Source organism: Heptranchias perlo, chromosome 2 (assembly GCF_035084215.1).
Source record: "Heptranchias perlo isolate sHepPer1 chromosome 2, sHepPer1.hap1, whole genome shotgun sequence".
Lineage (NCBI taxonomy): Eukaryota > Metazoa > Chordata > Chondrichthyes > Hexanchiformes > Hexanchidae > Heptranchias > Heptranchias perlo.
This window is the reverse complement of record NC_090326.1, coordinates 23,875,609-23,903,160: the sequence shown is the minus strand read 5'-3', so window position 1 is coordinate 23,903,160 and position 27,552 is coordinate 23,875,609. Positions and strand designations below refer to the sequence as shown.

General features: G+C 44.7%; 1 protein-coding gene and 1 long non-coding RNA gene across 2 annotated transcripts in view; one reads left to right on the top strand and one right to left on the bottom strand.

The window, feature by feature from the left end:
* The window catches only part of tgfbr2b (transforming growth factor beta receptor 2b), a 75,611-nt gene extending 54,015 nt beyond the window's left edge, over positions 1–21,596 (bottom strand). Inside the window, exon 1 of the mRNA XM_068001152.1 lies at positions 21,239–21,596. Coding sequence (XP_067857253.1) covers positions 21,239–21,305 — 67 coding nt within the window. The 5' untranslated portion in view covers positions 21,306–21,596. The remainder of the gene's footprint in view (positions 1–21,238) is intronic.
* Positions 1–27,552, top strand: part of LOC137335781 (uncharacterized) — a 99,250-nt gene that overhangs the window by 19,971 nt on the left and 51,727 nt on the right. The gene's annotated exons all lie outside the window — the stretch shown is intronic.

Here is a 27,552-nt window from a genome sequence, read left to right as displayed (position 1 = left end):
TTTACCTGCTGGAGCCGGCAGCTCCCGTCTCCATTTAATTGCCAGGTTTCCCGAGCCCTGGGAAACCTGGCCGGCCAGCGTAAAATTTAAATCAGTCTCCCAACTGCACGGTGGGAGCCGGATTTAAATATTTTAATAAAGTGTCTCGCCTTTCCAAAGTGGGACAGACACGACTCGCAAACCACCGCTGTAAAAATGGCAACGGGCGAGTACACAGTGGGTTGGGGACTTGTACCCCGTTGTTAAATCTTTAACCCACCCCCACTCCAATATTTTTACAACTAATAAATGAAAATGTTCAAAGAAAATGAAAACACGCCATTCTTTTTACTAATATCCTGATGATTTTAAAATATTGGCGATGGGGGGAAACTAACAGTCAAAATTAATCCAAACGGGTAACAAAGGCCTCAATATTAACCCCCCACAATGAGTGGGAGAGGGTTGGAGTGGGGGTGGGTTAAAGATTTAACAAGGAGGTACAAGTCCCCAACCCGCTGTGTACCCACCCGCAGCAGTGCCCTGGAGATTAACCTTCAATTCCCGGAGGCTCCAGGACAATCCAGGAGGGTTGGCAACCCCACTTCATGCTGATGAAGGAGTTGATGGGTTAACTCTTCGAAAGAAACAGATGGTCTTTGAAGTTTGTGACACTGCTCAGATTGCTGTCTGAAAGTGATACCATTCCCCTTTGATCAATAGCTGTTAGTGGAAGTACAAGAGGCCTACCAACCTCAGCTTCTGCCCATTGATCAACACTTTACTTGAAAAGTCTATGTGAGTGGAAAGGGGAAGGGGTGAGGGCTGGGTGGTTGTGGAGAGAACAGTGCCCGACAAACCCTACCCACCACCCTTGTTTGGGTCCCTGGGACATCATGCTGTGCTGGCACTCTCCATGGAGTCCGATAAACAAGTCAATTCTGTTTTGCTTGCATTCTTAGTGCCACTCAAAAAGATTCTTGCAGCTGTCTCCCTGTTCGAACAGAGTCAGCAAACAAGCCCGTACGGGTCCCAGAGGGGAGAGGAGAGCTGCAGCTAACTTCAACACAGCAATGGAATGCCTTAAGCGGCTATATATATATCCTTTGCACTTCGGGATGGGCTCCTCTTAAAGCAACCAACATTCTTAGGTGGAAACAACGCCCTGACTCTGTGTGCTATGCGACACTAACTACAGATCCAAAGCTTTGCTCCTACAAGTACTTGCTGGGATGTTGGCAAAGTAAAAATCAGTAGAATGTAAAATTACAAAAACAAAAATTTAGTTTCTGAAAAAAAATGCTAATTTCAACGAGCTTTTTGGTCAGACCCTGATCTCAAGTGAAGCTCACTGGCTTTCAGTTAAAAAGCAAGTGTTTCTGTAATTCTTAAACAAGCACTGGCAGGTCTACACATTTTAATGATATCTCACTGTTGTTTCCAAAAGGTCTGCTCTTAGCAATGCTGCACGTCCCACCTATTTTCTAGGGTTTCCCCTCACCACTGCCCCTTTCAGTAGGAAGGAGTAAATGCAAACTTGATCCCCCCCCCTACCCCCCCCATCACTGGCCCCCTAGTAGCAATTGTTTGACAGGGCATACATGCCTCTCATGTGGACGTCAAAGATTCCATGGCACTATTTTGAAGACGAACAGGGGAGTTCTCCCCAGTGTCCTGGCCAATATTTATCCCTCAACCAAAGTTACTAAAACAGATTAACTGGTCATTATCACATTGCTGTTTGTGGGATCTTGCTGTGCGCAAATTGGCTGCCACATTTCCTACATTACAAAAGTGACTACACTTCAAAAGTACTTAATTGATTGTAAAGAGCTTTGGGATGTCCTGGGGTCGTGAAAGGTGCTAGATAAATGCAAGACTTTCGTTCTTTTTGTCCTCAAGTATTTTATGGACATGATCAAACCCAATGGTTAAATACAAACAAATCCAATCTCATCTATCAGCTATTTATGTAACAGATTATAATTTCAACAAAATAGAAAACAGCGTTAATTATTTTAAGCTAAAGTTGCTGTTGTGATATCACAGGAGGGTCTAATGAGGGAATTACTTTGTAGTTCTAATTTCCAGTTATGAGAAGAAATTAAGAGCCTTGTACTTTTATCTATTAATTAACACATTAAAAACCCCACGTCTGTACACACTTCCTCTCAACTTGTTCCACTATAAAATCCTATGTCCACATTTATAATGGAAACTGTCCAAGTTAACTTGCTACATCGTAATTACACCCTCCGGCCAGTAGAGTTGCTGCAGCACAACCACTGGCAAGAGGCTGCAGTGACAGGGTGACAAGTTTACACAGGCAATTTCCATTGTAATTATGGACTTAGGAAGTTGTAATCGAAATATAAAAATAAGGGCAGAATGTATGACTTGAAAATGGGGACTGAATTATATCCATCAGCATCTAACACTGCTTCAACTAAAGACTGTTTGTGAGCAGATGCCATGGGAAATCTCATCTGTATGTGCACTTCCTGTCAACTTTTCCTATTCCCATCTCTATATTTATATGTGGACGGGAAGTGCACACAGATATAAGAATGTTAATATATTACTAGTCCTTCATCGTTCCTTCATCGTCGCTGGGCCAAAATCCTGGAACTCCCTTCCTCACAGCACTGTGGGAGAACCTTCACTACACGGACTGCAGCGATTCAAGAAGGCGGCTCACCACCACCTTCTCAAGGGCAACTAGGGATGGGCAATAAATGCTGGCCTCGCCAGCGACGCCCACATCCCCAGAATAAATTTTTTTTAAAGTCAATCTCCCATGGCATCTGCTTATAGTCAGTCTTTAGTTGGCAGTTGCATCCATCAATATACTGCCCCTCAAAAATTGGTTTGACCCCCCACCTCACCACCATCCCCAAATACTTATTGGGTCCTGGTCTGCGGCAAGGAGTGGGTTGGAATGCGACACTTAAGCATCCACCATAAGACTAAATTGTAAACAATTTTACAACACCAAGTTATAGTCCAGCAATTTTATTTTAAATTCACAAGCTTTCGGAGATTTCCCCTTCCTCAGGTGAACGAGGAAGGGGGAAGCCTCCGAAAGCTTGTGAATTTAAAATAAAATTGCTGGACTATAACTTGGTGTTGTAAAATTGTTTACAATTGTCAACCCCAGTCCATCACCGGCATCTCCACATCATAAGACTAAAGGAAGGGAATGGGGTGAGAGGTACAGTCAGATTAAGAGCATCATCACTCAACATGGCACTCAGAGAAGTGGAGCAAAGATAAGAGAGGCAATCAGCAGCCACTAAACACATTAACCACTGTGAAGGAACATCTCAGATGAGATAAATTAATTACATCATTGCTCCCCCCCATCCATTCAGGCTGTGTATATCATTGAGAGAGAGAGAGAGAGAGAGAGAGAGAGAATCCTGTTCCAAACATGTATTTAAAAGTAGAATTGATATTTTCACTCGTTAAAACAACTGTAATGAACATTCCCTCCCCCATCTCCACGCACCCCCATCCCCCACTCCTGTGTGTTCAGGAAGCTACAGTACAGTCTGCTGTTAAGTTATGAATTTCTGAAAACGTTTCAAAAATGATTTCACATCAAATCCTGCGAACCGGATTAAAAAAGGAAGTACTTTCACAACCTCAGGACGTCCCGAAGCGCTTTACAGCCGATAAAATACTTTTTGAAGTGTAGTCACTATTGTTGTTGTGAAGTTGTTATGTAGGAAACGCAGCAGCCAATTTGCGCACAGCAAGGTCCCACAAACAGCAATGTGATAATGACCAGATCATCTCCCCTGCTCTTATTCAAAATAGTGCCATGGGATCGTCTACGTCCACCTGAGGGGGCAGACCGGGCCTTGGTTTAATGTCTGTTCCGAAAGACGGGCATCTCCGACAGTACAACACTCCCTCAGTGTTCAAGTCTGTGGAGTGGGACTTGAACCTACAACCTACTGACTGAAAGGCAAGGGTGCTACCCACTGAACCACAACTGACCGGAGAAGAGAGCCCATCAATTGCTCAAAAAAAATGGAAGTCACGAGCATTTAAAAGCGTAAAACGCATTACTCCTGCCCCTCAGCATCTTTGTCTAAATCTTCCTCGTTTCTGGAGTCACTAAAACACCGCAGTAAAAGTGATTTACAGTCAAAGGCAGATTGGACTATCGCCATCATCTGCCTCTAGTTTCTTCTGACAAAGTTCACCTCTAGGTAAACACTTAAATTAGGAGTAACATTCCACCCATAACAACAGGGTTGGTTGCACCAGCACACTCTGGAGTCTTACTGCATCATTTCAAACATGAGCTTTGGTGCACTCAATCATCTGGAGGTAGTGACCATTTGTAACTCAAAGGTCCTTTGGTTCCACAGGCGCCAGTCACCCCCCCAGTACATCATCCAAGTTGGGTCAGTTTTCACGCGTGCACCTGGACAGAGTGAACCAGCAGGCTATTCAACTGGAGGGGCATCACAGCTAAGCACACACCTAGGCTCATAGATATTCTGAGCTTCCTTTAACATTGCAAACCTAACCTTTTGTTTAAAAAAAACATACAATTAAGTTCTCCTGGAGCTAAAACTTCACAGCAAGACAAAATTACCATTGTAACTTGAGGAATAGTGCACTCTAATTTTGTGTTATTAAAAAGTAACTGCTCATTTGCCTCCATTTTTCCTAAAAGTGTGTTAATTTTTTTTTTCCTTCATTTTTTCTGCCCTCCCGTCCTCTCTTTTGACAGCACTGATTCCATGGGTACTGGTCACCATCCAGCACCCTATTCCAGTGGCTATTTGACTGTGGGGGCATCACAGCAGAGCCCACATATCTGGCTGGACTCATTGGAAAGCAACCAAGAAGTGATTTCCCACTCCCTAACTAAGGGTACTGAGGTTAACTATAGTGCCCCTGCCACTACCCCACACTACCCTTACTCAGCACAGATCAGTCCTGAGACTTTCCTGGTCAGTGTGGCTCAGCCAATTAGATATATTACATTTTTTTAAAAAATGAATGATAAATTTAATTACAATTAATTTTTGAACGTTAATTGGGCATTGCATCCTTAACCCAGCATCCCTCCCAGACAGGTGAAGCAACAGATACAATGAAGAGTCCCTATTCTACCGATCCCCGTCCCATACGCTGTCTGTGATGGCGACCAGATAGCAGGAGGGCGAGAATGCACAGTCAAAGTCCCCGCAGCTCATGACAGCCGGGACAATTTACTGGAATGGTACCAGCGATGAGGAACTTCAGTTATGTGGAGAGGCTGGAGAAGCTGGGATTGTTCACCTTAGAGCAGAGAAGGTCAAGGGGAGATTTAATAGAGGTGTTCAAAATCATGAAGGGTTGTGATAGAGTAGATAGGGATTAACTCTTTCCACTAGCAGGAGGGTCAGTAACCAGAGGACACAGATTTAAGATAATTGGCAAAAGAACCAGAGAGGAGATGAGGAAAAATTTTATAATGCAGCCAGTTGTTATGATCTGGAATGCACTGCCTGAAAGAGTGGTCATGATGTGGAGATGCCGGTGATGGACTGGGGTTGACAAATGTAAGGAATCTTACAACACCAGGTTATAGTCCAACAGTTTTATTTGAAAATCACGAGCTTTCGGAGGCTTTCTCCTTCGTCAGGTGAGTGTGGGATTCCATGGAAGGTACCGCATATATAGTCAGAGAACAATGCCTGGTGATTACCAGGCATAATCACCAGGCATTGTTCTCTGACTATATATGCGGTACCTTCCATGGAATCCCACACTCCCGGATGAAGGAGAAAGCCTCTGAAAGCTTGTGATTTTCAAATAAAACTGTTGGACTATGACCTGGTGTTGTAAGATTCCTTACATTTGAAAGGGTGGTGGAAGCAGATTCAATTATAATTTTCAAAAGGGAATTGGATAAATACTTGAAAAGGAAAACTTTGCAGGCCTGTGGGGAAAGAGCAGGGGAGTGGGAGTAATTGGAAAGCTCTTTCAAAGAGCCCGCACAGGCACAATGGGCTGATTGGCCTCCTTCTGTGCTGTATGATTCTATGACAGGTTGGCGCAAGTGCTACTTTCCTTTGAATAAAAAGGTACAGTCCCCACTGCCTATAGTGGGCACGTTGGTGATAACGCGATTTGCCCACTATACGCAGGGGACGGTAACAGCAATCTCCACATGTAATGATCCCTGCGGGCTCTCCTGGTCACTAGAATACTGACTGGTGTCAGGTGCAGCTTCCACTCATTTGCTGTACTGACCTGTAGAAGCGCCAGTCTTCCGGCAAAGAGAGGATCGTGGGAGAGACACAAGGCAGCACCGGGACTAACGAGGTGCAAAGGACTGCCCGAAATAGACGGCACGCTTAACATGTTATAAGCGGCACCTTTGTAATCGACTCTTATGGTGATGGAAAATGGTTAGTGCCATTTACCAGATATAGGCAACGGCCCATTTTAAGCGAGGACGGTGTAAGTTGTGGGGGCTTTCATTAATTAAAGTAAAGATCGCAATCCATGCACTTTAACATGGCAGTAAAATTCTTGATAATACAATTTGACCATCAGCACATTTCATCAAAGGCACAGAATCAAATCTTAATTTTCACAACCAGTTGCATTTATATAGAGCCTTTAACGTGGTAAAACGTCCCACAACCCTTCATAGGAGCGTAATCAGACAAAAATTGACACGGAGCCAAAGAAGGAGATATTAGGACAGGTGACTAAGAGCTTGGTCAGAGATGTACGTTTTAAGGAGGGTCTTAATGGAGGAGAGAGAGGTAGGAAGGTTAAGGGAGGGAATTCCAGGGCTTGGGGCCTAGAATACCGAAGGCACGGCCGCCAATGGTGGGGTGAAGGAAGTGGGGTTGCACAAGAGGCCATAATTGGAGGAACGCAGAGTTCTCTAAGGGTTGTAGGCTCGATGAGTTCAAGATATAGAGAGGGGTGATGCCATTGAGGGATTTGAACACAAGGATAATTTTAAAAATGAGGTGTTGCTGGATCGGAATCCAATGTAGGTCATTGAGCACAGAGGTGATGGGTGAACAGGACTTGAGATGAATTAGAATATGAGCAGCAGAGCTTTGAATGAGCTCAAGTTTACGGAGGGTGGAAGATGGGTGGCCGGCGTGGAGAGCATTGGAATAGTCGAGCCTGGAGGTAACAAAAGTATGGATGAGGGTTCAATTCAATAATAATTTTTATAGGTGTGTGATGGCACAAAAGGACAATCTGCACAAACAACAGGCACAAACGGACAATCTGCACAAACAACAGGCACAAACGGACAATCTGCACAAACAACAGGCACAAACGGACAATCTGCACAAACAACAGGCACAAACGGACAATCTGCACAAACAACAGGCACAAACGGACAATCTGCACAAACAACAGGCACAAACGGACAATCTGCACAAACAACAGGCACAAACGGACAATCTGCACAAACAACAGGCACAAACGGACAATCTGCACAAACAACAGGCACAAACGGACAATCTGCACAAACAACAGGCACAAACGGACAATCTGCACAAACAACAGGCACAAACGGACAATCTGCACAAACAACAGGCACAAACGGACAATCTGCACAAACAACAGGCACAAACGGACAATCTGCACAAACAACAGGCACAAACGGACAATCTGCACAAACAACAGGCACAAACGGACAATCTGCACAAACAACAGGCACAAACGGACAATCTGCACAAACAACAGGCACAAACGGACAATCTGCACAAACAACAGGCACAAACGGACAATCTGCACAAACAACAGGCACAAACGGACAATCTGCACAAACAACAGGCACAAACGGACAATCTGCACAAACAACAGGCACAAACGGACAATCTGCACAAACAACAGGCACAAACGGACAATCTGCACAAACAACAGGCACAAACGGACAATCTGCACAAACAACAGGCACAAACGGACAATCTGCACAAACAACAGGCACAAACGGACAATCTGCACAAACAACAGGCACAAACGGACAATCTGCACAAACAACAGGCACAAACGGACAATCTGCACAAACAACAGGCACAAACGGACAATCTGCACAAACAACAGGCACAAACGGACAATCTGCACAAACAACAGGCACAAACGGACAATCTGCACAAACAACAGGCACAAACGGACAATCTGCACAAACAACAGGCACAAACGGACAATCTGCACAAACAACAGGCACAAACGGACAATCTGCACAAACAACAGGCACAAACGGACAATCTGCACAAACAACAGGCACAAACGGACAATCTGCACAAACAACAGGCACAAACGGACAATCTGCACAAACAACAGGCACAAACGGACAATCTGCACAAACAACAGGCACAAACGGACAATCTGCACAAACAACAGGCACAAACGGACAATCTGCACAAACAACAGGCACAAACGGACAATCTGCACAAACAACAGGCACAAACGGACAATCTGCACAAACAACAGGCACAAACGGACAATCTGCACAAACAACAGGCACAAACGGACAATCTGCACAAACAACAGGCACAAACGGACAATCTGCACAAACAACAGGCACAAACGGACAATCTGCACAAACAACAGGCACAAACGGACAATCTGCACAAACAACAGGCACAAACGGACAATCTGCACAAACAACAGGCACAAACGGACAATCTGCACAAACAACAGGCACAAACGGACAATCTGCACAAACAACAGGCACAAACGGACAATCTGCACAAACAACAGGCACAAACGGACAATCTGCACAAACAACAGGCACAAACGGACAATCTGCACAAACAACAGGCACAAACGGACAATCTGCACAAACAACAGGCACAAACGGACAATCTGCACAAACAACAGGCACAAACGGACAATCTGCACAAACAACAGGCACAAACGGACAATCTGCACAAACAACAGGCACAAACGGACAATCTGCACAAACAACAGGCACAAACGGACAATCTGCACAAACAACAGGCACAAACGGACAATCTGCACAAACAACAGGCACAAAAGGACAATCTGCACAAACAACAGGCACAAAAGGACAATCTGCACAAACAACGACAACAGGCACAAAAGGACAATCTGCACAAACAACGACAACAGGCACAAAAGGACAATCTGCACCAAAAACAACAGGCAATAATACTTGACAGTAAATATAGTACAGTTTTATTATTTTAAACTGGAGCCTTTCATAAACTAAACATTTCTCAATATTTTCCCCAGCAGCTTATTATGTTAATATGGAAGCAGGAAGGAATGAGAAACAAAGAAATGCCCAGAGACAGAGGGAGAATGAACTGCAAGTATTTGCAGCTTTGAGCGAGGCAGAGTTTGGTGCCGACATAGCACTGAATACTTTTCACTGTTGCTGTCATCACTATGCTCTGAAATATTGTTTGAAAGATTAGAGAGAAGATGTTGAACTTAGACAAAACTTTAGGGCTTAATTTGTTGATCATTTTAAACCCACTAAACATGTTAAAAGTCCAATAATGGATTCTGCAGCTTCAAACATTTGCCTTCACTTTTTTTGGACTTGTTCACAAACTCACCAGCCATAATGTGTTGGTATCTGACAATACAAACTTTGACATTAAACTCAACTAGGAAACCTCAGGAGAAACTTCCACCCTCTAAATTTTCTCCCTCCTCCCCTTAAGGTGCTGACCCAATGCAGTGAGTATAGTTTCACAGATGCTGTGCCACCCTTGTGCAAATCCCCATTCCACATGAACAATTCTGTCGAGAGCCAGCCCAATCCTTAGCTAACAACTAAGGAGTCACTGGATAGCGATCAGGGTGGGAAATCCAGCTAATTTACCATCCCTCCCTTCGTAGATGAGGGAACATAGGAGCAGGAGTAGGCCATTCAGCCCTTCAAGCCTGCTGTGCCATTCAGTCAGATCATGGCTGATCTGTATCTCAACTCCTTTTGGCTCAGTGGTAGCCCTCTCGCCTCTAAGTCAGAAGGTTGTGGGTTCAAGTCCCACTCCAGGGACTTGAGCACAACATCTATGCTGACACTCCTATTGTAGTACTCAGGGAGTGCTGCATTGTCGGAGGTGCCATCTTTCGGATGAGACATTAAACCGAGGCCACATCTGCCCTCTCAGGTGGACATAAAAGATCTCATGGAACTATTCGAAGAGCAAGGGAGCTCTCCCCGGTGTTCTGGCCAATATTTATCCCCCAGCCAAACATCACTAAATCAGATTATCTGGTCATTTATCTCATTGCTGTTTGTGGGACCTTGCTGGGTGCAAATTGGCTGCCGCATTTCCTACATTACAACAGTGACTGCACTTCAAAAAGTACTCCACTGGCTACAAAGTGCTTTGGGATGCCTCGAGTTCGTGAAAGGCGCTATAGAAATGCAAGCATTTCTTTCTTTTTAAAAATCTATCAATCTCAGTCTTGAAAATCCCAGTCTCAAAGGGGCTTGAGGCCACCTGTATTGGTCTCCAACTGAGATCAGCTAAGTGAGAACTGACAGACGTCTGAACTGCTCAGTACCACAGTGAGTGGTGCGTTTTCCCTCTGAGCCAGTGAGTTAGAAACACTGCACATAGTACGAGCAAAAAACTCCACCTGCGGATGTGTTCAAGGTCGTAACAGACTTAAGAGGTTCAGATAAACATCACAAACTTCAAAAGGGAAAGAAAAAGCTTCACTGAAAAGATCTGCACCCGGAGGGCACGTCACAGCCTTTAACACAATTAGAGATGCAGGTCATTTGATGTTTCAGTTACCGTTTTCGATTGCTCCAGTTGGCATCATATGGAAACAAAGAAAGAGCTTGCATTTATATAGTGCCTTTCACGACCTCAGGATGTCCCATAGCGCTTTGCAGCCAATGAAGTACTTTTGAAGTGTAGTCACTGTTGTAATATAGGAATTGCGGCAGCCAATTTATGCACAGCAAGCTCCCACAAACAGCAATGCGATAACAACCAGATAACCTGTTTTAAGTGATGTTGGTTGAAGGATAAATATTGGCTAGGACACCTGAGAAAACTCCCTCTGCTCTTCTTCAAATAGTGCCATGGGATCTTTTAGGTCCATCTGAGAGCACAGATTGGGCCTCGGTACTTTACTGGGAGTGTCAGCCTAGATTTTGTGCTTAAGTCTCTGGAATGGGACTTGAACTCACAACCTTCTGACTCAGAGGCAAGAGTGCTATCAACTAAGGCATAGCTGAGGAGAGGGCGTTTCACAGTCGGTTGGAATGCCAGACTCAGTCTGAGTGAGATCAGCAGACACGAGTGAGGACTTTACTGAGAGGCAACGTGCCCTGCTTTACAGAGATAAAACTCCTGTGTAGGTTATCAAGCTGCAAGTTTCAACTATCGAAAAGGTTAAGCACGTAGAAAAAGTACCAAAAATAAATAAGGCCATTACATGTATGGATCGGAACAGTGTTGCATAATATACACAACATGCTAAGATCATTTATTTAAATGATCGTGAAACATTTGCAAAAAATGCACGGTCTGTTCTGTGCTGGAAGCTTTGCTAAAATATTACTCATTAACTTGATAGAGCCCAGCTGGTTTAGATTAGACACATGTTCATTATTTATAACAGTGTAAGTACAGTGTTATCAAACAACCGGGACCTTTTATACTGGGGAATATTACAGCTTTTGTTCAACAAGTACCACCCACTTATGGAGGGCCCTTCAAATCCAGCATTAACCAGGCAGAACAAGGACCAGGCCTCGAAATTTTAAAACAAATAAAGGGGGGGGGAATGTTTTCTCTAATGTTTGCAGTAGTCACACACATAGAGTAATAAACAGGGTAGTGATCAGAAGGGAGCTTTCAACTGTAACCATCAGAAGGGAGCTTTCAACTGTAACCATCACCTCAAAAGATCTTTGAGGCTGTTTTTTTAAAAACATACTTGACAGCATTTGTAAAGGAAAGGGTGGAGAAATAGTTTTTGCTGAAGTTGCAAGTTGCTCTCTCCCCCATGCCTCTCCCAGAAAGTATCATTTTTTAAAAAAAAGTTAAAATATGAAAAAAGAGCAAGATTTCCTGAAGAAGTGATTTTCAAACTGTTAAGCCAAAATAAATAAAGTCTCAACAAAATAAAACACACCAAGCCTTTGAGGCCTGTTCTTAAACTCTGCCTAAAACTGCTGCGAGTGAGTCGCTACATCTTTATCCTGGCACTCTCCGAATTACATAGAATGTACAGTACAGAAACAGGCCATTCGGCCCAACTGGTCAATGCAGGTGTTTATACTCCACACCAGCCTCCTCCCTCCCTATCAGCATATCCTTCTAGTCCTTTCTCCCTCATGTGTTTAATCTAGCTTCCCCTTAAACTTCTATAATTCTATAATGTGGAGATGCCGGTGATGGACTGGGGTTGACAATTGTAAACAATTTTACAACACCAAGTTATAGTCCAACAATTTTATTTTAAAATCCACAAGCTTTCGGAGGCTTCCTCCTTCACCTGAGGAAGGAGGAAGCCTCCGAAAGCTTGTGGATTTTAAATTAAAATTGTTGAACTATAACTTGGTGCTGTAAAATTGTTTACAATAATTCTATAAAGCATTTGGACAGTTACATGGGTAAGATGGATATAGAGGGATATGGGCCAAGTGCAGGCAATTGGGACTAGCTTAGTGGTATAAACTGGGCGACATGGACATGTTGGGCCGAAGGGCCTGTTTCCATGTTGTAAACTTCTATGATTCTATGATTCTAGTTGCCTCAACTACTCCTTGTTGTAGCGAGTTCCACATTCTAACTACTCTTCAGGTAACAAAGTTTCTCCTGAATTCCCTATTGGATTTATTAGCGACTATTTTATATTTATGACCTCTAGTTTTGGACTCCCACGCAAGTGGAAATATCTTCTTTATGTTTACCCTATTAAACCCTTTCATTATCTTGAAGATCTCTATCAGGTCACCCCTCAGCTTTCTCATTATAGAGAAAGAGCCACAGCTTGTTCAGTCTTTTCTGATAGTTATAACCTCTCAGTTCTGGTATCATCCTTGTAAATCTTTTTTCGCACCTACTCCATTGCCTCTGTATCCTATTTGTAATATGGAGACCAGAACTTTGCACAATACTTCTGGTGTAATACTGAATTTGAATGGTGTGTGTTTGAGACTGTCCCACTCTGGTTATGTTCTTCCTGCTGTTTCTCTATCTTCATGGCCTGCTGGAACATTTTGCAGTGCGACCAATTTGACACAACCTAAATGCAGATCTTCAAAAGCAGGATTTACTTAAGATCTCTGTTCACTTCAATGTTGAGGTGTTATCTGCAACAAAAGCATTGCCTGCATTTTATCACAAATGGTTTACATTATGCCAATGGCACGGTGATGCATATATTTACCAAACCACAGCTGTACAGTATGACTGCTGAGGTGTCAATGATTCCGAAAAAAATTACCTCAGGAATTTTCTCTCATTAAAATAATGTTAAATTGAATAACTAAAAAAAGCAAAATATTGTGGATGCTGGAAATCTGAAATAAAAACAGAAAATGCTGCCTGACCTGCGGAGTATTTCCAGCATCTGTGGGGAGAGAAACAATGTTAACGTTTCAGGTCGATGATTGACCTGAAACGTTAACTCTGTTTCTCTCTCTACAGCATTTTCTGTTAGTACTTTAAATTAAATGTGTGTGTGAGGGTTAACACAGTGGCAGGTCACATCAGTACAAACAACTATTCTGATAGCACAAGATTTAGAGATAAAAGTGCATGAGTATATCGAACGAACAAATGAACTTGTATTTATACAGCACCTTTCACGACCTCAGAATGTCCCAAAGCACTTTACAGCCAATGAAGTACTTTTTGAATTGTAGTCACTGTTGTAATGTAGGGAAACGCTGCAGCCAATTTGCACACAGCAAAATCTCACAAACAGTAATGTGATAATGACCAGATAATCTATTTCAGTGATATTGATTGAGGGATAAATATTGGCCAGGACACCGGGGAGAACTCCCCTGCTCTCCTTCGAAATAGTGCCGTGGGATCTTTTACATCCACCTGAAAGAGCAGACAGGGCCCTCGATTTAACATCTCATCTGAAAGACATCACTAGACCACTGGGCTGGAGAGTTTAATCTCACACTGTAGGGTTCAAAAGGGTGGCAGTTTGACATTAAACCCTTCAGCTCAGCGGGGGTCTTTGCAGATGGATTTACATTGTCAAATAGTTGCCATGGTGACAATGGTTTAAACATTAAAGATCACCTCAACACATGTGAACAGGGATTCAGAGACACTGCACACATAATGAAATCACAATGTATACTAAAGAACATTCAGTTATCTATCACCTCACCCACAGGTACTCAAAGTGCTGATGTCTATATAGTTATGTGCATCGGTTTTACTGAACAAGACCCCTTAAATAGAAGCATGCATTATAATTAATAATTATTTCTTTAAAACAATGCACCTCTAACCCAGCTCCTCCCACTTACCTCCAGAGTGACAAGACGTATTAGTAGACCCATTAGTAGACCCTTTGCATCTGCCACTGTTCGGGTTGCCAACTCTGGGTGGACATATTCCTGGAGGTATCACATGACCTCCTGCCTCCGACTGCCCCGCCCCCCACACTGCCACCATTGGTCACCCAACATGTCCATATTCACCGCCTTTCTCACACAAATTGGTAAGCAAAACAGAATCTTCGTTACCCAATTGGATGATTCTTGATCATCAGTCAAACAGCCTTTTTTTCCCCCTCATGTCCAATATTTTTATAACTAGTGAACAAAAGTGTACAAAGAAAATGATTAAAAAAAACACACTATTATTTAACGTCCCTATGATTTTTCTCCCAGATTGCTCGCTGCAGTACTCTGGAGTTTAGTTTTTAATTCCTGGAGACTCCAGAGCAATCCTGGAGGGTTGGGAACCCTAGACATTGTACCATGGGTTGTCTGGGAAATGGGGGTGGGGGTTGGCTGTATTTCAGCTGGAAGAAACAGCCTGTAACAGCACAGGCAGGCCAGGTTTAGAATGGCCTTCCTGGGGCCCTGGGAATGTTTCAAATTAATTGATTAAAATAGATGTATATTCTACAGTCAACAACAGTGTGAAGCAATCCTCCACCATCTCTATTTACATGGATACTGTTTGTTATGACTTGCTGGTGACAGCTGTACCAATTTGACTAAATGCCAATTAACTTGAAAGCAAGTAGTTCCAAATGAATTGCCATCTTTTCCTATTGAAAGGGGTAGTGTAGTGGTTATGTTACCGGACTAGTGATCCAGAAAATACAAGTTTAAATCCCACAATGCCAGTTTAAGAATTTGATTTCAGTTTTACAAATAAATCTTGAAATAAAAAGCTGATGTTGGTTAACATGACCGTGAAGCTGCCGGGATTGTTGTAAAAATCCAACTGGTTCACTAATGTCCTTTAGGGAAGGAAAACAGCCGTCCTTACCCGGTCTGGCCCTACATGTGACTCCAGTCCCACACCAACGTGGTTAACTCTTAATTGCCCTCTGAAGGGACCTAGCAAGCTGTTCAGTTGTATCAGCATCTTCTCAGGGAATTGAGGGATGCTGGCCTTGCCGGTGATGCCCACAACCAGAGAATACATTTTAAAAAAAAAGTAAATTCCCAATATATGATCCTACATGCTTCCCTGTCCTTCCCTCCTTCCTCGGGGTACTTGTCTTAAGGGGGCACTGCTGTTTTCTTAGGATGTCTTTCAGGCAGACTTATAAGTAATTTCAGAACAACAACAACAGCTTGCATTTATATAGCGCCTTTAACACAGAAAATGTTCCAAGGCGTTTCATAGGAGCGTAATCAAACACAATTTGACACCAAGCCACATAAGGAGATATTAGGTCAGGTGACCAAAAGCTTGGTCAAAGAAGTAGGTTTTAAGGGGCGCCTCAAAGGAGGCGAGAGAGGTAGAGAGCTAAGTGGATTAGGGAGGGAATTCCAGAGTTTAGGGCCAAGACAGCTGAAGGCATGGCCGCCAATGGTGGGACGATGGAAATCGGTGATGAGCAAGAGTCCAGAATTGGAGGAGCGCAGAGATCTTGGAGGAGGTTACAGAGATAGAGATAAGTTTAGAAGTGCCGATACATTTGTATTTACATGGCTTTTTCAAAAAAAAGTGTACCAACACACGTGATGCACAGCACATCAACATTAACACACACGTGCTCATCTGTAAAAGCCTCATAAAACTTCTGCGCAAGATCATAGCTTAACATCGGTAGTAGGAAAGATATTGGAATTCTTACTCAAAGATATAATGGAAAAACATCTAGAAACTAAAAATACAATATAGAACAGTCAGCATGGATTTCAAAAGGGAAGGTCATGCTTGGCCAACCTCATTGAATTCTTTGAAGAAGTAACAGAAAGTGTAGTCAAGGGTAATGCAGTAGATGTAACATATTTGGATTTTCAAAAGGCCTTCGATAAGGTACCACATAATAGACTCACAACTAAGGTCAGAGCACGTGGAGTCAGCGGACAAGTAGCAGAATGGATAGCAAGCTGACTACAAAACAGAAAACAGAAAGTAGGGGTTAAAGGTAGTTACTCAGATTGGCAAAAGGCGGGAAGTGATGTTCCATAAGGATCGGTGCTGGGACCACTGTTGTTCACCATTTACATAAACGATTTGGACTCTGGAATTGGAAGTACAATTTCAAAATTTGCGGATGACACCAAATTGGGGGCATAGTTAATACTGAGGAGGTCTGTGACAAAATACAAGTTGACACTAATAAACTTGCAGAATGGACATGTAATTGACAAATGAATTTCATATAGACAAGTGTGAGGTGGTGCATTTTGGTAGGAAGAATAAGGAGGCCACACACTCTTTGGATAATAAGAGTCTAAATGGGAAAGAGGAGCAAAGGGATCTGGGGGTACAGATACACAAATCACTAAAAGTAGCGACGCAGGTTAAAAGGCCATAAAAAAAGCAAATGAAGTACTGAGGTTCATTTCTAGAGGGATGGAAATGAAAAGCAGAGAAGTTATGTTAGACTTGTATAGAACCTTGGTTAGACCACATGGAGTACTGTGCACAGTTCTGGTCTCCATATTATGAAAAGGATGTAGAGGCACTGGAGAAGGTGCAAAAAAGATTTACAAGAATAATACCAGAATTGAGAGGTTCTACCTAACAGGAAAGTTTGAACAGGCTCAGGTTCTTTTCTCTAGAAGACAGAAGGCTGAGTGGTGACCTGATAGAGGTCTTTAAAACTTTGAAAGGGTTTGATAGTTTAGACATAGAGAAGATATTGCCATAAATTAAATATAAGCTAGTCACTAATAAACCCAATAGGGAATTTAGGAGAAACTTCTTTACCCAGAGAGTGGTTAGTTTGTAGTTGAGGCAACCAGCATAGATGCATTTAAGGGGAAGCTAGAGAAACATAAGAGGGAGAAAGGAATAGAACAATATCCTGATGCGGTTAGATGAAGAAAGGTGAGAGGAGGCTTGTGTGGAGTATAAACACTGGCATGGACCTGTTGGGCCGAAAAGCCTGTTTCTGTGCTGTACATTCTATGTAATTCTATGTGAGACACTGTGTCACGACAACTGTGCCACTTTAATCAGCATAACCCAGCATCTGTTTAAAGCTAAAGCAATTCTTGGCCCTCCAAATAGACTTAGGTTTCTGTGCAGTAAACCATGCTTAATGCAATTACTTTGGTTCAGAATGTTCTTCTTCCCTTTACTGGACATCCGCCTTAAGCGGCAGGACCCCCGATAGAGTCATAGACTCTCATAGCACAGGAGAAGGCCATTCGGCCCCAGGTGCCTGTGTCGGCTCTTTGAAAGAGCTATCCGATTAGTCCTGCTCCCCCCTGTACTTTCCCCGTAGCCCTGTAAATTCTTTCCCTTCCAATATTTATCCAAGTCCCTTTTGAAAGTTACTATTGAATCTGCTTCCACCACCCTTTCAGGCAGTGCATTCCAGATCGTAACAACTCGCTGTGTAAAAAAAATTCTCCTCATCGTCCCTCTGGTTCTTTTGCCAGTTACCTCAAATCTGTATCCTCCGATTACCGACCCTCCTGCCAATGGAACAGATGCTCCTTATTTACTCTATCAAAACCTCTCATAATTTTGAACATTTCTATTAAATCTCCTCTTAATCTTCTCTGCTCTAAGGAGAACAATCCCAGCTTCTCTCTCCACGTAACTGAAGTCCTTCATCCCTGGGGGAATAATCATTTAGTGTCAGGGAGTGACTGCGTCAGGAAGACGGAAGCAGGATGCACAGAGACGGCAGTGATTGGGACACATTTCAACAACAACAACTTGCATTTATATAGTGCCTTTAACATAATACGACGTCCCAAGGCGCTTCACAGGAGCATTATCAGACTAAATTTGACACTGAGCCACGTGAGGAGATATGACAGGTGACCAAAAGCTTGGTCAAAGAGGTAGGTTTTAAGGAGTGTCTTAAAGGAGGAGAGGGAGGTAGAGAGGTGGAGGGGTTTAGGGAGCTAATTCCAGAGCTTAGGTCCTAGACAGCTGAAGGCACAGCCACCAGTGGTGGAGCAATTAAAATAGGGGATGCACAAGAGGCCAGAATTGGAGGAGCACAGAGATATCGGAGGGTTGTAGGGCTGGAGGAGGTTACAGAGCTAGGGAGGGGCAAGGCCATGGAGGGATTTGAAAAAAAGGATGAGAATTTTAAAATCGTGGTGTTGCCAGACTGGGAGCCAGTGTAGGTCAGTGAGCACAGGGACGATGGGTGAATAGGGCTTGTGGTGAGTTAGGATATGGACAGCAGGGTTTTGGATGAGCTCAAGTTTACTTCAGACATAGAAAAGCCGCCTCAGGAGCTGCTCAGGAGAAGCCGAATGATCACCCTTGGTCTGCAACACACATATCTGAAGTGCAGTAGATACAAGGTACAAATACTATACATGTTCTCTGATCACACCAAGTGCTTCCAGCGACAAACATGTCTAAGGACGGTGACTACTGTGTTGTTAGCGTGAAGTTTTAGTTTAACTAACCCCCGTCAATTCTCTTAAAACACAAGTAAATAGCGTACTGAAATGGACTGGGCTTTCAATTTTGATTGCTTTAAAAGGGCTCCAGTTCATTTTTTTTAAAAAACAAATTTGATTTAATTTTTAAAAAGCTCCTCCCCGGTCTCCCAAATATTGAAACTTCTGTTGTATTTTTTTAAAGACATGTCATATACATTTCTATCCACCTTTATATAGTTTCTGTTCACTTGCTGACCAAGTGAATATCCTGTTGCAGGTGGCACAGAATACTTAATCCAAAGTGCAGTGTGACAAATGCCTGCCTAATCAAATACCCCCATCAATGATCATCGCATTGTTCTAATGTTAGTGAAGTTGACAGGTTAACAGAATGAAGGAACACTGCTTTAAGTCTTTCTGTGGGAAAATGGAATGCTATCAAGCTGTATATTTGCAAGATGGACACAAGCTTAAGAAAACCATTTCTGTTTGGGGAATAAGTCATAAATTTCAATAACTTAAGACAGGTCAACAAAAACGCTTTGGTGCCTTTCAGTTTTATAGACTCTTCAACGGACACACGGACACACACACCTTAGAAGCATTTTTCCCCAGCTCCTGTGTTTTTGAGAACACTAAACCCAGGCACGAGAGAAATGTAAACCCCTGAAGTCACTTATATTAACCTTGTGAACAATTCTAGTAATCTGCCTTGCCCAGAATAGCCCACCTTTACAATCAGTTTCCCTCAGTAAGACATCCCACAAGAAACACAGCCCACCTCTATAATCAGTCACTCGCGAAAAACCTCTGCAAATCAATCAGTCACTCCAAGTAAACACAGCCCACCGCTGCAAATCAGTCACTCCCAGTGAACACAGCCCACCGCTGCAAATCAGTCACTCCCAGTGAACACAGCCCACCGCTGCAAATCAGTCACTCCAAGTAAACACAGCCCACCTTTACAATACTGCCAATAAACTCAGCCCACCTTTACAATACTGCCAATAAACACAGCCCACCTTTACAATACTGCCAAATAAACACAGCCCGCCATTACAATACTGCCAAATAAACACAGCCCGCCATTACAATACTGCCAATAAACACAGCCCGCCATTACAATACTGCCAATAAACACAGCCCGCCAGTACAATGCTGCCAATAAACACAGCCCGCCATTACAATACTGCCAATAAGCACAGCCCGCCATTACAATACTGCCAATAAGCACAGCCCGCCATTACAATACTGCCAATAAGCACAGCCCGCCATTACAATACTGCCAATAAACACAGCCCGCCATTACAATACTGCCAATAAACTCAGCCCGCCATTACAATACTGCCAATAAACACAGCCCGCCTTTACAATACTGCCAAATAAACACAGCCCGCCATTACAATACTGCCAATAAACACAGCCCGCCATTACAATACTGCCAATAAACACAGCCCACCATTACAATACTGCCAATAAACACAGCCCGCCTTTACAATACTGCCAAATAAACACAGCCCGCCTTTACAATACTGCCAAATAAACACAGCCCGCCATTACAATACTGCCAATAAACACAGCCCGCCTTTACAATATTGCCAAATAAACACAGCCCGCCTTTACAATACTGCCAATAAACACAACCCGCCATTACAATACTGCCAACACAGCCCGCCATTACAATACTGCCAACACAGCCCGCCATTACAATACTGCCAATAAACACAGCCCGTCATTGCAATACTGCCAATAAACACAGCCCACCATTACAATACTGCCAATAAACACAGCCCGCCATTACAATACTGCCAATAAACACAGCCCACCAATAAACACAGCCCGCCATTACAATACCCCAATAAACAAAGCCCAACTTTATAATACTACCAATAAACACCACCCACCTTTACAATACCCCCTCCACTCAGTCGCCCAACTTTCCAGTGCCCAGCCTGGTCCTGCCCCCTATTGGGCAGCAGGTACCTGGTGTACATTTCCAGTCCTGGTCAAGAGTAACCCTAATGTGACAATCCAAGGGTACAGACAGAAACCGCTCCCCCCCTCCAAAGTGTAATTTAAAGGGACTACACCCCGCGGTGTTTACAGGCTGTGCTGATCGCTGTCCGCCCGGAGCCCCCTGTCCTGTCCTGTCCTGTCCCACCCCGTTGGTCCAGCTTTAACCCTGTGTAAGGAGCGCTGGGATCCGGCGCTCCGCTGTCCACTGAGGTGCGCTGCACTTAACAAACTTACCGGAAGCCTGGAGGAGACCCGAGGCTGCAAATAAAGTGAAGATCCAAAAGGAATCCATTAGTCCCATAGTTTAAAAATCCCGTCTGAGAATGGCTGAGGGCGAAGAACAACAAATGAAAAAGTTTTGTAAAGATTTTGTGTTTAGAGGAAGCTTGTCGCTATCCCAACTTCTCTGCCTCTCTCTCTCTCTCTGTGTGTCTGAGAGTCAAAATGCGCCTATGAGTCATTGGTTTATGTACTTAAGGGGAAACAGGAAACTTCAAATTCAGAAGGAGGGCTGGGCTCGTAACGAGAGAGAAAAGATTTCTCCAGCCAATGATCAGCCTGGGTTAGGTCTTCCTAGTTGGGCAATATGCAATTTTTAAGACAGACAGAGAGAGAGAGAGAAAGCAAAGCCACACGGTGCATGATACCGAGTGTGCAGACAACCCAGCACAGGGGAGAACTTCTAACAGCGCCCGATCTAGCAGAGAGGAAGCTGCCTTGCATTTGTCTGATCTGGAAGATTAAAGAGCCGAGCTACCCACTTCCCTCTCCCCACCCCCACAAAAAAGTGTTTGTCAGACTTTTTTTTCTATCTCTGTTCAGCCAGAGAGAAACGTTTGAAAAGGAAGAGTGTGAAGAGCAAGGGGAAATGGCATCTGAGTAGGTACCGGTCCGATGGGCCGAAGGGGCAGGGACCCTCCTCCGCGGGGGGCCATTTTCCCCGCCCTTTGCGCCTGGGCACTCAGCGTTCCGCAGACACGAAGGCCAGAGGAAATAAAAGGGGCAGCGGCCTGGTTAGCCCAGTCTTTGCCCCATTAGTGCCTGCCCCTGGGATTCCTGGGAAGATAGGAACAGGAGGAGGCCATTCAATCCCTCGAGCCTGCTCTGCCATTCAATTAGATCATGGCTGATCTGTGTCTTAACTCCATCTACCCGCCTGAGGTTTTCCTGTAGGGTGGAGGTGGGGGAGAAGGGGTCTACACAGGCCTGATAGAATAATGCAAATTGAACAGGGGAGGTGTTTTCCAGGCCTCCCGTCTCTATCCCCATTTGGAAAGCTTGCTGGGATACCCAGGATCAGTCGGCAGTGTGGCCTGCTCCAAAATCTTGCCGACCAGAGGATCCGGGGGAGGGGTCCCAGGACAGGCTGAAGAATGGGAGATAGGCCACAATTTTTATTTTGCCTTCCCCCGACTAGAAGATTGTACATCAATCTTTGTACATCAATCTCCAACTTTTGATCTCCATCAGCAACCAGATGGTCTCAATCACCCAGTAAAGGTAACAACTACCTCTGAATTTCCTATGCCTGCTGCTAGTAGGTTTGCCAACCCTCCAGGATTGTCCTGGCCTCTGCAGGAATTAAAGATTTATCTCCTGGACACTGCTGCCAGCAACACCCAGGAGGAAAATCATAGGAGCATTAAAAAAATGTGTTTTTTTTCATTTTCTTTGAACATTTTTGTTTACTAGTTATAAAAATATTGGAGATGGGAAAAAGCTGTTTGATTGACAGTCCAATCGGGTAATGAGGAGTCTGTTTGCTTTCCAATTGATGTGAAAGGAGAAGGCTGAGAGGCGACCTGATAGAGGTCTTTAAAATTATGAAGGGTTTGATAGAGTAGATGTAGAGAAAATATTTCCACTTGTGAGGGAGACCAAAACTACAGGTCATAAATATAAAATGGGCGCTAATAAATCCAATAAAGAATTCAGGAGAAACTTCTTTACCCAGGGAGTGGTGAGAATGTGGAACTTGCTACCATAGGGATTAGTTGAGGCGAATAACATAGATACATTTAGGGGGAAGCTAGATAAGTACATAAGGGAGAAAAGAATAGAATATGCTGATAGGGTGAGATGAAGAGGGATGGGAGGAGGCTCATGTGGACTGGCATAGACCAATTGGGCTGAATGGCCTGGTTCTGTGCAGTACATTCTATGTAATTCTATGAGGACGGACATGTCGGGTGACCAAATGTGGGAATGTGGGTGTGCGGCAGCTGAAGGTGAGAGGTCATGTGATTAGACCTCCAGGAATATGTTCAACCAGAAACTGCCAGTGCTAGTCCCTGCCAGGGGAATGGGTCTGTGCCAGGGCTGATCCCAAGGATGGACAGATACAGTACACTTAGGGAGTGGTGCCCCTGTTTAGTGCCTGGGCGGAAGGGGTGCAGAAAAATCAGCCCCTGTGATGCTAGGTGTGTGTGATTTTCATTGAAATAATATAAGATGTGACTTGATGCAGATTACATTATTGCCATTGTGCTTTTGTAAAATTTCTGATAGTGGAGTATCTTTATTACTGTAATATTAGTGTTCATTTCAGTATCTCCTATATTACATTTCCTACATAACAGCAGTGACTACACTTCAAAAGTACTTCATTGGCTGTAAAGCGCCTTGGGACATCCTGAGGTTGTGAAAGGCTCTATAGAAATGCAAGTTCTTCTTTCTGTTGCGGTAATATGCAACAGCTTAGATGGTCAAAGGGTGATACTGTTTCTTTCCAGGCAACACTTGGATTTTATGTTACTGCAAATTAAACCAATTAGCAGGGCAACTGGATAACACTGCAAGTGGCTCTCCAGCTAAAATCTGTTTGGTCCAGTGTAATTTTACCAAAAAAAAACAGCAGGAAACATGAGTCCAGTCTCCTCTACCTGCTGTGGGCTGTGTGACCAACATCTGGTTTTATTCTGTTGCCAATGCATGGCTTAATCATGATATCATAGGTTAAAGCTTCTCATTGCAAGTTGTAGCGAGTGTTTAAAGTTATGCAATATACCCAGTGCAGATTCACAAACTCAGGCTATGGGCAAACTCAGATTCTTGCCCCTTTAGACCTGTTTGGAGGTTTCAGTCTAAATGTCTCCCCGTTGTTTAATTCTGAACATATTTTAAACTCCCTCTTCCTAGGCAGTGCCAATGTGAGTTGGGTTCTGTTTACTCAGCAGGCCATCAGAGCAGCTGACTTGTTAAATAGACAGTCTAGCTTTTGTTGGCCTATTCTCTGCAATATTTCAAAACTATCATAAAATTAGATGGACCATCTTTAAAAGCTGTGAATCTATATTTTTCCATTCCCAAACAAGAGATCTGGTTTATCTCCCTCGCTGGGCAGTGAGTTGCCCTGTATAAGTTCATTGGTTGTAAAACATTTTCTCAAACTGTTGTTTTTTTCCCTTTCTTACCATAAAATATGTTATAATTTTGATGAAATTATTATTGATTTGTATCTGGGCAATGCCAATTTCACTATTTAAAAAAAATTAATTCTCAGGATGTGTGCATTGCTGGAAAGGTGGGCATTTATTGCCCATCCCAAGTTGCCCCTGAGAAGGTGGTGGTGGGCCTTCTTTTTTTTGATACAACTGAGTGACATTTAAGAGTCAACCACATTGTTGTGGGACTGGAGTCACATATTGTCCAGACCGAGTAAGGACGGCAGGTTTCTTTCTCTAAAGGACATTAGTGAACCAGTTGAGTTTTTACGACAATCCAACAACTTCATGGTCACTTTTACTCATAACCCATTTTTTATTTCCAGACTGCCATGGCGGGATTTGAACTGATGGGGCTCGATTTTACCGTCGGGTTTCCTGTGGGTTTCCAGCGGGCGGGCCCCGAAAATCCCGATATCCAGTCACGTGACGGGATCCCGCCACGATCCCGCCCACTTCCGGGTTCCCGATGATGTGCGGGGGTGCATGCGTGGCCCCCGCTGGTGGGAATCCCGCAGGCAATTAAAGCCAGCGGGATGCCACTTGAGGTTATTTATTTTGCTTGTTCAGGTCATTAACTGACCTGATTAAGGGACTGTGTGTGATTTTGGGGAAACATGGGACTGTTTCACACACTGGGGGAAACAGTCCTAGTTGAACTGGACGTGTTGCAGCCGTCAGCCTGTGGCAGCTGCAAAGGTCCATTTGACAGGTGGGGGGGAGGACCCTCACCCATTGCAGGAGGCCGCTCTGTCACTTGGGACAAAGTGTGGCCTCCACCACCCCCCTCCGGACGGTCAAAGTCACCAACCTGCACACTCACCCCGGGGTCCGGAGATATGTGCCTACCTTGCGGACCCCCTCAGATGTACATATTGCAGATGGGGGCCGCCGTAGCTGCAGTCATGACTCCCTTGGAGGGCGAACAGCATCACCAGCCTCGCCATCCACGCCGTCCACCTCTGACACGTGGAGCTCCACAACAGAGTGCTGTGACACATCCACCTGTACAGCAGGAGGGAGGGCTACCGCAGAGAGAGACGCGTCGCAGAGGGCACTACCCTCGCCACAGGGTCCACAGACCGAGGAGCAGCTCCCCGGACCTCTCCGAGCAGCAGTGCACACGGAGGCGCAGATTCACTCGACATGTAGTCGTGGAGATCTGCAGGCTCTTTCATGCCGAGCTGCTCCTGGCTGGCCCCAGCACCATCTGCTTACCTGTCGCTGCCAAAGTCACCACTGCCCTCCACAACTTCTCCTCCGCATCCTTCCAGGGTGCAGCCGGGTACACCGCCGATGTCTCTCAGTCGTCTGCGCGGAAGAGCCCTGCAAATACACCTACACCCACTCTGCAGTGACACAATGGGTGGCATCAGTGGTGGGTCCTCATAGTGATACCCAGGAGCAGGCATTATTGGACACAACAGACAGGATTCGCGGAGACATGGCAGTGGTGGTGCCAATATAATGTGTGATGTTTGTTGCTCTGAAATTCAATATAGGTTACACCCATGGCAAACCCTCAAACACCCTTGTGCATCCCCTTCATGCTCACGACACGTTTGCCGTACGCTGCCTACTGCACATATGCGATGCATGCCCTGTGGCTGCAGCACAGGTGGTGGCAGGTTGAGTGAGGCTGGCCGTGAGAGAGATGCACGAGAGGGTGAGTATGAGATAGAGCCATGAGATTGTATGAGGATTGGGTTGAGTGGTAGTGGCGGGGTGAGTACTGGCGAGGTGAGTAAGTGCAGGTAAGATGAGGATGGGGTTTGAGTGGGTATGAGGGGTGATGTGACAGAGTAGTGTTGGCAGTGCCGAAGGAGATGTGGGGTGGGGGCAGTGTTGTGGCAGACGGAGTGTAGGGGAAAGACTACGTGTTCTCACTGTGGCTGACCTACTGAGGTCATTGGAGCGCCTCATGCACTGTATGCAGGTGGGCGATATGTTGGTGGTGCAGGTGACCCCCTCTGCCACCTCGAGCCAGGCCTTCTTGGTGGCAGAGGCAGGCCGCTTTCTCCCGCCCGCCGGGTGGAAGATCTCTGTCCTCCCCCTCCTCCTCACCCCATCTGATGATACCTGGGGTGAGGCATCATTAAACTGGGAGCAGCCTTCCCCCTGGGCTGCTCCATGCTGTAATTTGTTCCATTGGTTGCAGCATCTGTCAGTGGAGGACTGCCCCTTTAACTAGAGAGCCTCCAGCTGACAGATCGTACTGCGCATGCGCAGCCCGCCCGACGCGCAGACCAGCATCGCGGACCCCGGAGGAGCAGGTAAGTGGATCCAATTAGTGGATTGCCTGCTACGATCGCGCGGGAAACCCACTAATTTCACCGGGCGCGGAGGCCACGCATCCGAAACCCAACCCGCCGGAAACCCGCAGGCCTGCTAAAATCAGGCCCATGTTCTCTGGATTATTAATCCAAGCCTCTAGGATTACTAGTCTGGTAACATAACCACTACATTACCATCTCTCTTGCTCCAGTAATGAGTTGAGATCCCAGCTTCAATTCCTGGTCTGTTCTGAGTTAGCTAAGCTCAGCCAAGGTGGCAGCAGAGGGATTAGAATTGGCTTTGGGATCCCCCGGACAACGGGGCAAAAAGTAAGTGACTAGGGTCATCAGTCCCGATCATTATCTAAATGGCCTCTGTGTCGGCGTAGGGGTAAGGACAGGATCAGGCTCAGCTGTGATGCCCCGGATATCGAATAGTCTGCTGACACTCACTGTCAAGGCACAGGCATTAATAATGGCCACTTAATGAGATACCAGAGGTCAACTAGTGCTCATGGACCAGAGGTCAAGCAGTGGTCATGAATCAGAGGTTAAACAGTGCTCTTGACCTAGAGGTCAACCAGTGCTCTTGGACCAGAGGTCAACCAGTGCTCTTGGACCAGAGGTCAACCAGTGCTCTTGGAACAGAGGTCATCCAGTGCTCTTGGAACAGAGGTCAAACAGTGGTCATGAATCAGAGGTCAACCAGTTCTCTTGGACCAGAGGTCAACCAGTGCTAGTGCTCTTGGAAGCCTACCCCAGTGAAGGAGCCAACACCCTCAGGATTGAGGGGAGTGGGGAGAAAATTGGGGAGAAAATAATCAGTCAATGT